Below are 12841 nucleotides of genomic sequence, written 5' to 3'. Positions count from 1 at the left end.
TATATTTTGATGCTTAGGAATGATAAAAGTGGAAATTATACGATCCCATATTTTTATGATAATACAAATAACTATTTTTATTATAATACAAAATAAATTATTTGTAAAATAAATAATTTTATAATTTTATTATAGGAGTTAATTAAATTTTAAAAAAATAATTATAAATTTAAAAGATAAAATAAAAAAACAATTTATATTAATAAAGATAAATTTTTTAAGAAAATGTATATGTCAAAAAACTATAAAGCGATTATAAAACCAATTCTTTTTATTAATATATATAGATATTTGAATTATTAATATTATTAAAGTAGGACTAAAGAGTTATTTGTTCAATTTACCAACTTATTTTATTAGTTTAATATCAATACATATTTACTCTCTTCTTTCCTTATCCTCTCTATGTTTCCTTCTCATTTTTTTCTATCTATTAAAAACCTTTCTCCTATTTCCTAATTTGTAAGTTTAGACTCTTACAAATTGTTTCACATAGACTATTTTTTGAGATTGTAAAGTTCAACTACACAAAACAGTTAATCTAACATGTAAATAGTAATTTCTATTAGCAAAGGTTCTTGTTGCATTATTCTACCTTGTTGCATAAAGGATATACAATTTAATTGAATTTGGAGATACAATATATACGATCGTATCATGTTAAAAGATGTATGTTAGAAGTATAAGTAATATATAGTTTTTTTAAATTGATAAAATAGATATTATGTAAAAGGATTTTTTATTTTACTGTTTGTAAAACACATGGACAATGTGTGTAGGGTTAAGTTGAAAATTAAATATAACAAGAAAAAATTTAAAAGATGTCAGTATAATTTATTATAAAATTAAAATTTTGGAACAATGTTACGTTAACTCGGTATTAATATTCAGTCAAGACACAAAGAAAAGATGAGAAAATTCCTGGCAGCGTCTTGATATCTCACCATAACCTTTAGTTGCTTTCTTGCTTTCAATGGTGCACACTGCAGAAAGTGGAACGTTAGTAACATTCATTCACTAAGGTTCATTTCGGAAAATCTTACTTCAAATCTTGTTTAAATGATTTGTCATTTCACACCTTTTCCAGGTCTAGTCGGGTTAGAGGCCGACGATCAAGATCAGGTTCATGGAAACGCCGTTCCAGGTGTAGCTTTGCAGAAACTAACTTCTTATCTTATGAATCTGTTATCGTATATTAGATATGCACAAGCATGAAAGATAAGAGTTATAATATGATAACATAGCATGTCAAATCCAAACACGTTCTTTACAGTGATGGTAGGTTTGTTCCTTCTATAGGAGTCAAGATTCTCCTGACTGGAGGAATCCTGGAAATAATTTGTTTGTTAATTTCCTGCCCTGGTGGACAACTGAGAGGGATCTTCAGCAGCTTTTCAGTACACAGGGAGAGGTATGTATGAATTTACTATATGTTAGTCATGATTTCAATTTCATTCCTTTATGATTTGATGATGTGTATAGCATTCAGTCTTCTCACAGCATGCATTCCATTGCAGAGGCTTTATAAAAAAGAAAGAAAAAAGAAGAAGAAAAGAAATCAAAATTAGCTCATCTATAATTTAAAATCAATTTTTTTAATTAACTTCATAATTTTAGCTTATTAGGAAAGTAGATTATAACTTATACATATATATATATATATATATATATATATATATATTTCCTTCTCATTTTTTCTTTTTTCTTAAGTGGTTATGACCTTGTTATATGAACAGGGCTTAAATTTAAATATTGATTTCTAAAGTTGAATTGAGTTTAAATGATGCATCTGGACCAAGGAATGCTGAAATGAAATTTTCACTCATTTTCAATTGGCAACAAATAAAAAAAGTGGCTATGCATTCTATATGTGTAAACGTACATGTCCTATTTTGACCTTATTGCCTTAACTTTTATGGATTAATATGCAATTAATGATAGATATGAGAGTATTCTTATGAGGGACGTACCCCTATTTTTGAACCGCACTTTACAAATGGCTGTGTATAACTAGCTTGACTTCAATCAGTGCGGCTTATACTGGAAGGCATTATGCATAATAAAGCCTTGATTTTTTTCTAAGATGGGTAGATTATTAAGTGAATTACGGAGATAAAGAGCTATGATCCATGCTACCTTAATTACAATAGTCTGATTTGTGGAACTATATATATGAAGTTGAAAACACTTTCTGTGACTCGTTATGAGATGATTTTGTTGCGTGTTGCATTGATATTTGTTTCAACATATCAGATTATGTGTGTCTCTAATGTTTTAAGATATCCTTTGTTACTTATGGCGAAGTCTATGCATAATATTGATTGAATCATCGCTTTTGCTTTTCAGGTTGTCGACAGCCACTTGGTGAGAGATTTTCATACCAAGGAATCTCGTGGATTTGCTTTTGTCACTATGGCAACTACAGATGACGCTGAGCGCTGTATCAAGAAATTCGATCACACGGTTCAATTTGATCGGGTGATAGTTGTGGAAAGGGTAATATTTAGCTACTGGTTTCAGAATGAGTATAACCAAAAATTATTTTTGTACAAATTTTTCCTATTACTCATTCCCTTCTAGACGCCCCATCCCCACCCGAAATTTCTACTTTCCGAGAAACATTCCCTGATAAGTTTTGGCAGCAGGTTTTCTCCGTGTAGCTTCGTCGAATTCCCCATCTGGTTGGTTATGTCTTTATTGTGAAGGGTTGTGTGAAGTTGATTTATTGAACTGCCAAATGCTTCAAACAATAGTATATTAGTATGTTGTAATCTTGTATCAGTATGTTCCAAATGTCCTACCTGTCGTTATCTTATTTGCATATCTTTTGCAGTCAATGAGACAGTGTCCCAGGACTCCAACTCCTGGCAAGTACAGTGGTACAAGATACGACCATGGTAACTTGGAGGCTTATCTTTCTTGTACTTTTGCAATTCTACCATAATGTAATGTCTTCACACTTGATTTGATCTAAAAAATCCAATTATTGTTTTATAAAAACAAGAATATTTAGTTCAAACTTAAAACCACTATTATGTTCTATTGTCAATTTTTTCCCCTTTAACGCTTGAACCTTTTGGGTAGATTTTCCTTTCTACATTTGTGCAACTTATTTTAGAATCAGAACAATGTTGTCATTGTTCTATTGGTGATTGACTTGTTGTGATAAACATACGCAGAACAGAGAGGGAGACAAACTCTTAGTCATTCACCTAGGCAACAGCGGGATAAACATCGTTATTCAAGGGACCGATCTCGTAGTCTGTCACCTGTAAGAAAGGAGGATAGATATCGTTTTTCAAGGGATCGATCTCGTAGTCAGACTCCGATACAAAAGGAGGATAGTTATTCAACGGACCGGCGAGGAAGATCACGTTCTCCACGATCACATATGAGGCAGAGGGATTAGTTGTCAAGATTAAGCAAAGATATCCCTACCCATTATAGCCTCCAATATTTGAAATAGTATCCTTTTGTATGTGAAAAGGTCATAGCACATGTCAACCATGTTGTTGTTAATTAGGTTACTTGTACCGAGGTTGTCTTATCCTACAGAGCATGCATGCATTCTGCAAAATTTGGTTTTTTTTCCATCCCATTAATCTGGTAGTTTCTTAATGGCCGAATGTATAGTTCATTGCTTGAAAGACTGAGAGATACATGGAGTTCACGCCCCAACTCTTGTTTTCCGGAAGTATGTATGAATTTGCCAATGTCATTTTCTATATTTGGCAAATTCTGGTGGACATGTGAAGACAGATAGGTTCTGCGGAAAACTCGTATAAAAAGATATTTTAAAGGTCACGCTGTAGAATAAGCTGGCATAACATGCACTAGTTGGGTTCTTGTCATATCTATTGCGTCTTTTTACTCAAGTCGAATGCATTCGGATTTTACATCCATTGTTTCTCCCATATACATTTTCATGAAAGCTTAATTATATGAGTGATGATACATGTACAGTCGAACGTGGCAAAAGACCTCTGCGACGCTAGTACGTGGAAAAAATAAAATTACCTTAAGATGAAGGTGAATTTGACGTGGCAAGTTGACTCAGTAAACATAATATAAGTAAACAAGAAAGAAATAAACGGAAGTGAGATGTGAAGACAAGAAATGGCAGAGGGACGGAAACGAGGTTTTGTGGCATGTGGTGCGTTCTTTTCAAAGGCAGTTCCGTCCCCGGTGGCGGTTTTGCGGTGGCGGAGGGTGTGATACGGCAACGCTTATGGATATAAGATTTTGAATGGTGAGTTTTCCCTTTTGGCTGAGCAGAATTGATGTGCATCTCGGACAGATATAGTTAGGTTTTCCAAGAATAATACTGAATTTTATCAGTGAAGATGTTAAAGATCCAAACTATTAAGGGAAATTCTCTGATGAGGTACGAAAAGGAACAATTATTCTATTCGTCATGGTTAAATAAGTATTTTTACTTTGCCTTCAATAAAAACGTTTAAATGGCTTTCAATTCTGTAATGGTTCATTAGTTGTCACTGCAGGGGGAGGTTCACGACTCTATTAATCTATGCATAGATTTACAAAAAACAAATAAAATGGATTAAATTAGTTAAAATATATTAAATAAGTTATAAATTATATAAATCATCTTATAATAATCCATGAAACATTTCCGCTTAAACTATTGAGCAATTCTTTTCTTAGCATTAGGAAATATACTAAGTTGTGGAGCAAATCAACACATAACAAGACAAAACAGGCAGTCAAATCTAAATGGTATTTTTAATTAATTATTATTATTATCATTATTGTTTTCTTATTTTTATCTTCGTTGTTTTTTTGTGTGATTGTAAACGAAAAGAGAAAATGATAAGGAGAAGCGTCAAAGACAAACGAGAAGGCAAAATGTGGTGGCCATCCTCCTTCTCACTTCTCATGGAAGAAGCAAAATCCAACACATACACCTTTTATATACACTAATTAGAGACGTAATTGTCTTTGTTCCAATAATACATTTTCTTGATGTTAGATTCATTCTATAACAAAGTCTTTGTAAAATCAACTACAAAGTAAAACATTTAATATATATATATATATATTTCGTTGAAAATCAAATGAAATGAAAGCCAGAACTTAATACAAGTTCTACGGGTTTTCTACCATTTTAAAGCTGCGGTGGAGCCATGAAAAGAGGAAAAAGGCAACTTTTTATAATTAGTTTTCTAAATTAGGTTAATAAGAATAAAAAGTATTGATTACCAAAACGACAAGATAATATTAACAAATGGGTTGTTTTAGCCCTGGTTTGGAAGAGTCAGCACATGTGCACTCAGACTTTCAACCATCTCTACTGTCACGAAAATCACTTACTAAATAAAAAAGTAAAAAATATGATAGTAGGAAAATAGAATAAAAGGTCAATTTATTTTCAAATTTAAAAAAAAAATCAAATTACTTTAAGAATTTTGATAAATTAACAAATCTTTAAATAATTTTATTCTTTTATATTCATTTTTATTTTAAGTAAATCTATGTCTCATATTTGAATTTAATTGTATACAACAGTTAACTGACGCTGGTACAAAATGCTGAGAGAAAACATTTTATTTTTAAAAGAATTGTAAGTGATAGTGAGAGAAAAGAATGAAAGAGAAAAGGAAATGTAAACAAAATTTGAGAAAATCTTAAGTAAAACAAATAAACACGACAAGAAGAAAATTATATTGGAAGATAATTTAGTTTATAAAAGGAGAAACTGATTTGAGACTGAAAGCAAAGACTGGTGTTTTATAAAATTGAAATGAGGTAAAGAAAACAAAGGAAAATTCTGGTTTCTTTTCGTCCCACGTCTCTCTCGCTCTCTCCAACCCTTTTGAGGATTGAAAAGCATGGAGGAAAGTCTGATACAGAAGCAGGAAGAAGAAAGAGAAGAAAAAAGAGTGACATGGAGTGGTTTCAGTGAAGAAATGAGAAGGATAAGTGTTATAGCAGGGCCTATGGTGGCTGTGGTTTCATCCCAATATTTGCTGCAAATTGTGGCAACCATGATAGTTGGTCACTTGGGTGAACTCTATCTCTCTAGCGCCGCCTTAGCCATTTCCTTAGCAGGGGTCTCTGGTTTCAGTCTTCTTGTAAGTTCCTACTATCACTTTCTTCCTTTTTCATTCATTATTCGTTTCATCTGAACTTCCTCGTATCATTATTAGGTCTACGTATCATTTAATTTACTTTGTGCCATATTTGTGGTGCCCAAAATAACTGTACACTACGCTAAACTAAAAAAAATAGTTTGTTTCTTTTTTTACCAGTTTTGTATTAAACTATACAAAAATTTGTTTTCTATTTTGATAAACACAAACTTCATAGTAGGTCAAATATTGAGATGAGTAGAGTCGGTTGAGACAAGGCAATCTGATCCAAATTTTGAGATGAGTCAGAGTAAAATGTTAAATAAGTCAGACCGGACCTAGGTCGAGTAGATTGAAGATAGAGAGAGATTGAGTCACAGTTTGAAATGAATTAGATTAAGATAAAAGTTGAGATGAGTTTAACCATTGAGAAAATGTTAGAGAAGTCATACCAAAAGGTTGGAACAACCGAGGTGGGTAAAAGGAAATTGGACCAAAAGTTGAGATGGGTCCATACTGAAATTTAACGTTCAACCTGATAACTGATTATGTCTCGGTCAAAAATCGGTTAAATCCGACCATAACGACTACCATTGAAAATTAGCTGAGATCGCCATGATCAAAATATCGAAATTTGGCTGAGTTGATCAAACTGAAAATCAATCTAGTTTATTCTAACTGAAAATCAGTTGGAATGATCACAGTTAAAATTTCGTTTTGGTTTTGATTAAAATTGAGTTGAGTGAGTCTTGACGAGTCAATCCGAATTAAAATTTAGTCAAATTGAGATGATTATGATTAAAATTCAATCAAGTTAGTCTCAATCAAAATTTGATCAAGTGAATTTTGACTAAAAGTTAATTAAATTCAATCCAATCAATTTTAACTGAAAATCGGTTAAATTTAAGAAAGTTGACTCCAAATGAAAATTAATAATCTCGACTAAAGTTTGTCAAGAAGTCAAAATCTTTTAAATAAATAAAAAATAGAAAACAAAACCGTTTTTAAGTTAATGAGTATTTAAATAAATTATAATTTTAGAGGGTTGAAATTTTTAAAACTACACCATAAAATGATAGTGTTTAATGTTTAATCTAAACAGTTGATTGGCCCACTCCTAACCTCCATAAACATTATTGATTGTACAGGACCCAGCTAATAAATTCTTATGAACAAAAACACGGTCGTTGCCACGTTGTTTGATTTTGATTCTGTGAAAGTAACACGATATGAGTAATTAAGACTCGTACCAGTATTTTTAATTATTCAACGGGACACTCGAGTTTTAGCTTTCAGAACGTCCACTGCGAAAGACATGATTGGGCTGCAGAAAGATACCATTTATTTCTTTTGTATTTTTATGATTTTTTCTTGTCATGTCATATCCATTGCTTTATTATTAAAAAATAAATTAATATACTTGGTTTTTTAATATATTCATGACTGTTGAATGAAATGTAAAACCTCGCATTCTCATTATTTTCAATAATAAAAAATTCTCATGTTCTTTTATCACGGTTTTCTGTCTCTCTCACACACACATGCCATACTAGAGTGTCCGTTGTTGCACTACGCGACCAGAAGTGCCGCCACATTTGAGCCTGTAGCATCAGAGGAAAATGTGGTTTTCTCTAGTTTTCCATTGCATTGTTATCTCATTTATATGATGAGTATTATTTCATATTAAGGAGGTGATAGACTATTCTGTTGCATATGTAGAAGTTGTCAGACTTATTATCAATACATGTATGCATTTGACAATATTGCGCAAACTTTAGGAGATGTTACTGAAATGAATAAGGATATGTTTCTCAGCTTTTAAAAGAATAGTTTATGAAAACACCTTGTAACTTGTAACAAAATAGTTTTATGTAATTGAAAGTGTAGTTATAGAAGATTGCATCATAATTGTCTGAAACTAATTCAATATTATAAAACTGATTCATAAGATAAGAACTGTTCGTTCCTCTTAATATTTTGACAGTAACACTGATGTTGATGTTTGTGTTTAGTAATTAGTTATCTTCTGCATCAACTATTTCAAGAAAGTTATCCCGCTCAAAATTATCATTATTTTCTTGCCCAGTAACTGTTTGAAAATATTCGTATGCTAACAGATGGGAATGGCTAGTGGACTAGAGACAATTTGTGGACAGGCTTATGGAGCTCAGCAATATCAAAAAATTGGACTGCAAACATACACTGCCATTTTCTCTCTCATATTGGTTTGTATTCCCCTGTCTGTCCTTTGGCTCAACATGGAAAACATACTAGTTTTCATGGGCCAGGACCCTCTGATTTCACATGAATCAGGGAAGTTCACCCTTTGGCTTCTACCAGCACTTTTTGCATTTGCAATTCTACAGCCATTAGTTCGATATTACCAAATCCAAAGTATGATTCTTCCCATGCTTGCAACTTCTTTTGTCACACTCATTATTCATATACCTCTTTGTTGGGCCCTGGTGTTCAAAACAAGGCTGAATAATGTTGGTGGAGCATTGGCAGTTAGCATTTCAATGTGGTTAAATGTGATTGTGCTTGGATTATACATGAGATACTCCTCTGCTTGTGCAAAAACCCGTGCTCCCATTTCTTTGGATCTGTTTAAAGGAATGTGGGAATTCTTTCGGTTTGCCATCCCTTCAGCAGTAATGGTTTGGTGATTAATCTTCCTGTTCAGTTAATATTTACCTATTCACTTTATCAAATTATACAAAGTTTCCACCTGTAATTGTGCTGTTTTTCCAAAATTAGTATTTAACATGCATTTTTTTGCATTCATCCTGATGATGGCAGCCTTGAATGGTGGTCGTATGAGCTGCTTATATTGCTGTCAGGGCTGTTACCAAATCCAGCGCTTGAAACTTCAGTCCTATCAGTTTGGTAAGTATGTTACACTCCCTTTTAATTAAACTGCAACTCATGATCTATTCTGCTCCCAATTTTCTCTTTATGAAATTTTATAAGTTAAAGTGACTGAACTGATTTTTTGTCTCTTTTCTACAGTCTAAACACTATTTCAACTCTTTATACAATACCCTTTGGAATTGGTGCTGCAGCAAGGTAACACCGGATACATAACATTCATTCTACACAGCTTACATGTTACAGTACCTTGAGTATATATCTAAATTAACTATCCCGTCCCCTCTATGATTATAGCACAAGGGTTGCAAATGAATTAGGAGCTGGGAAACCACATGCTGCCCGTGTTGCTGTGTTAGCTGCAATGTCTCTTGCAGTCATTGAGACAAGTGTAGTAAGCGCAACACTCTTTGCCTGCCGCCATGTTTTTGGTTATGTCTTCAGTAATGAGAAGGAAGTTATTGATTATGTCACTGTCATGGCCCCTCTCGTATGTATATCGGTTATACTGGACAGCTTACAAGGTGTTCAAACAGGTAACCTTATATCATAGATTAATAAGTTTCTGGTATTAACATTTAATAAATATTTTAATTTGATTCTTATATAAACATTAGATATTGAAAAAGTTTTTGTCAATGTATTTAATAATGCTTTGGTTCAGGAATTGCAAGAGGTTGTGGATGGCAACATTTAGGAGTTTATGTAAATCTTGGGGCTTTCTACCTTTGTGGGATTCCAGTGGCTGTAATATTGGCATTTGTGGTGCGAGTGGGAGGAAAAGGACTCTGGATTGGTATACAATGTGGTGCTCTTGTTCAAACTATTCTACTTTCTGTCATAACCAGTAACATAAATTGGGAAAAGCAGGTATAAAAGCTCTAACCTTTCTCTAACAAGTTAAAACAAATATGCTAAAACAAAAGTTTAGTTCAATGAAATGATTCCTAACACTTTTGGGAGCAACTTTAATTTGCTTGATAAAACTTAATGTCTTTCCAAAGGTAGTATCTTTTTGCACATTGTGTTTCAATTGTTTGGTTTTACCATGCAGGCCATCAAGGCAAGAAAGAGGTTATTCGATGATGAATTGTCAGCAGAAAATGTATTGGTATGAGAAGCCCTTAATCAAAGGCCAATTTTCTAAAAATGGGGACCATTCTCGTGTGTTAGGATTAATGAATTCTTGGCTTTGTGAAACCTTCGTGCATCTGATAAAGAATACTCAGAGCAATTTTTGTGAATTAACAGGACAAAGATCACTATTACCAATTTATTTGAAATTCCAGAGTAGTGTCTGCTGTACCGTTTGACATGTTAAATTTAAGGTGGCAAATGAACTCCAATTGAGAAAGTAGGGATACAAACATAAGTATAAGAAATATATATCTGTTTCAGTATTTTCTTTCTTAATACTCATTTTTATTTGAAATTACTAAAACATCTTTCATAATATAAAAAAAATTTATTAATTTTTTTATTTTTAACTTTTTAATCTAATTCTAAATCACATATTTAATATTTTTACACTTCTCTATAATTATTTCATTATTGTTACTTGATATTCAAATATGTTATATTCATATAATTATAATATTTGATATTAGATAAATATATATATATATATATATATATATATATATATATATATCTTTTAACATCATATTTTAATTGTTGTGAGTTTTTTTAAATTAATTAATGTTTTGAAAAAAAATTAAATATGTGATAGATCTTGGCTTTCATTTGTTTGTAGCATAACAAAGTTTAAAAAATATATGGTAGATTGGAATATTTTTCAATTTATTCTCTATTAATTTTTTATGATAATTGATTACTCAAATACAATTATATTTTGTAATTTCTTTTTAAAATTTGATGATATGATTATTAATTGAATTTATTAATTTGATGATGAAACTAGTGTTGTTAAAAATGATGATTGTTCATCATGGATTGGTTATTTATTGAGTCAATTTAATTCGGTTTACTTATTAGTTACTAAAAAAAAATTCAAATTCGGTCTAACTCATCACAGGTTGGTGGGTTAAATGTATTAGCTGACTAACTCACTTATTTACAAGTTTATCTTTCAACTCTAACAAAAATAATAGTTTTTTTTAATTCAAATCTAAATAAATTTTAATTTAAAATGATATTAAATTTCAATGACAATTTAAAACAAACAAATATAATATAATCTAAAATTATCTTAAAGTCTAAATGTAATAAAAAAAAAAGACATAAAAAATAAAATATGTAGTTTGGTGAAGTAATCCGGCTCACTGTGGATTTAACGAGGTGAAAATGAGTTTTTAGTGAGTCGGGTTTAAAATTAATATTTATCAAAATTTTATTTTTTTTTCAATTCAATCCAATCCAAATTTGTGGTGAACCAACGGGTGCTAATCCATTTTAACAACATTAAACTATTTATTAGAGATGATGCACAATATGATTATTATTTTATCTTCTCACCTTATTTATAACTTTTATAAGTTTACCATTCTCATCACCAATTAACAACTACAAATTGCATTAAAATTAGGTATGATGAGATTAATTTTTAAAAAAATAAAAAAGTTAAAAGTATAATATATTTTGAAAATTAATTTTAATTTTTTCATTTAATTATTTAATATATAAGTTACGATAAAAATATCATAATAAAATAACATTTTTATATTTAAAAAAGTATAACTATTATTTTCAACATCAAATTGACTTAAAATTTATTAATGATAGCCCCAAAGACACATTTCACTCAAACTAAACCGTCATAAAAAAAATATCTTAATTTATTTAGGTTATCAATTTTTTTTTTTACATCCAACCTATTTTACAGTGTTTTAAAATTGTTCTTCTTTCCATCTCTTCTACTCCATTTAACCAAATAATCTATGGGAGAAGCAAAAGAAACGATAGATGAAATGAAATTTTATACCTTAACTAATAATATTTAATTAGATTTAAACATATTGTAAATATATGTATATTTCTATTACAACACTTTATATCCGAAAAGAGATTTTTGGGTCCTCATCCGACAAAAGGATCACTGTTTCTTCTTCACTGCCAAGTGGCAAATCCTCTTCCCAATTCATCCACACTCTACATCGCTGCTACGGCACTCAATTCTTCACGCACGTCACATGTTTGTAAATTTGTTTCAATGGCACTATCCTCTCTCCACTGCCACCATCTTCCTTACACTGTAATAACCCAACGCCACACAACACCTTTCTCATTCTCTTTCTCTGTCTCTTCCACCTTCAGATTCTCCTCCGCTCTCTCATTTTCCACTTCCGCCACTCACCACCCTCTCCCCCCCCGACTTCTCCCCCTCCCAACTCCTCGACCTCCTCCGCCGCCAGCCCGACGAGTCCTCTGCGTTCCGCCTCTTCCAATGGGCCTCTACCCAGCCCAATTACTCGGCCCACCCCTCAATCTTCCACGAGCTCCTGGGCCAACTAGGCCGAGTCGGCTCCGTCTACTCAATGCTATCCCTTCGACACACATATACACATACACATAGATCCCACAGTAATAAAATAAAATATTGTGCGTTTTTGGCCAAGTCCTCACTGATTTCCGCACGCGCTTCTACAACGTCGCTCTCAACCTCCTTGTCAAAGCCAACAAGCTCAAGCTCGTCGAAATGCTGCACTCCAAGATGGTGGCTGACGGCGTCGCGCCTGACGTTTCTACCTTCAACATCTTGATTCGGGCCCTCTGCAAGGCTCACCAGCTGCGGCCTGCTTTTCTCATGCTGGAGGACATGCCAAACCACGGCCTCAGGCCCGACGAGAAAACGTTCACCACGCTCATGCAGGGATTTATCGAAGAGGGTGACGTGGACGGCGCGTTGAGGATTAAGGAACTCATGG

General features: G+C 32.4%; 1 protein-coding gene and 1 long non-coding RNA gene across 3 annotated transcripts; both read left to right on the top strand.

The window, feature by feature from the left end:
* The first annotated feature begins 2202 nt into the window (after positions 1 to 2202).
* On the top strand, positions 2203 to 3686 carry LOC108322061 (uncharacterized). The gene is made up of 3 exons (XR_008247790.1): positions 2203 to 2258; positions 2347 to 2897; positions 3180 to 3686. It is a non-coding gene; the product is annotated as an uncharacterized LOC108322061 (long non-coding RNA).
* Positions 3687 to 5735: 2049 nt separating this feature from the next.
* Positions 5736 to 10370, top strand: LOC108322066 (protein DETOXIFICATION 12). Of its 2 annotated transcripts, XM_052874834.1 has the most exons (8): positions 5959 to 6092; positions 7238 to 7710; positions 8207 to 8751; positions 8889 to 8975; positions 9099 to 9155; positions 9255 to 9493; positions 9622 to 9827; positions 10012 to 10370. In XM_052874834.1, the coding sequence occupies exons 2-8, from the start codon at positions 7591 to 7593 to the stop codon at positions 10072 to 10074; spliced, it is 1317 nt and encodes a 438-aa protein (XP_052730794.1). In that variant the 5' UTR covers positions 5959 to 6092; positions 7238 to 7590; the 3' UTR covers positions 10075 to 10370. The 2 variants fall into 2 exon arrangements, with proteins under 2 accessions (XP_017409510.1, XP_052730794.1); XM_017554021.2 differs by lacking the exon at positions 7238 to 7710 and having other exon boundaries at positions 5736 to 6092.
* The last annotated feature ends 2471 nt before the right edge of the window (positions 10371 to 12841 follow it).

The sequence above is a fragment of the Vigna angularis genome, chromosome 3 (genome assembly GCF_016808095.1).
Source record: "Vigna angularis cultivar LongXiaoDou No.4 chromosome 3, ASM1680809v1, whole genome shotgun sequence".
NCBI classification, from domain to species: Eukaryota; Viridiplantae; Streptophyta; class Magnoliopsida; order Fabales; family Fabaceae; genus Vigna; species Vigna angularis.
The sequence above is the reverse complement of the archived record's forward strand: the minus strand, read 5'-3'. Positions and strand labels throughout refer to the sequence as shown.

Bases quoted from the DNA above. Each gene is read 5' to 3' on its own strand.
- LOC108322066 (XM_017554021.2), top strand. From the start codon at position 5,850: ATGGAGGAAAGTCTGATACAGAAGCAGGAAGAAGAAAGAGAAGAAAAA. The intron at 8,752-8,888 runs GTGATTAATCTT...TGATGATGGCAG, and splicing joins CCTTCAGCAGTAATGGTTTG to CCTTGAATGGTGGTCGTATG. The intron at 9,828-10,011 runs GTATAAAAGCTC...TTTACCATGCAG, and splicing joins ACATAAATTGGGAAAAGCAG to GCCATCAAGGCAAGAAAGAG.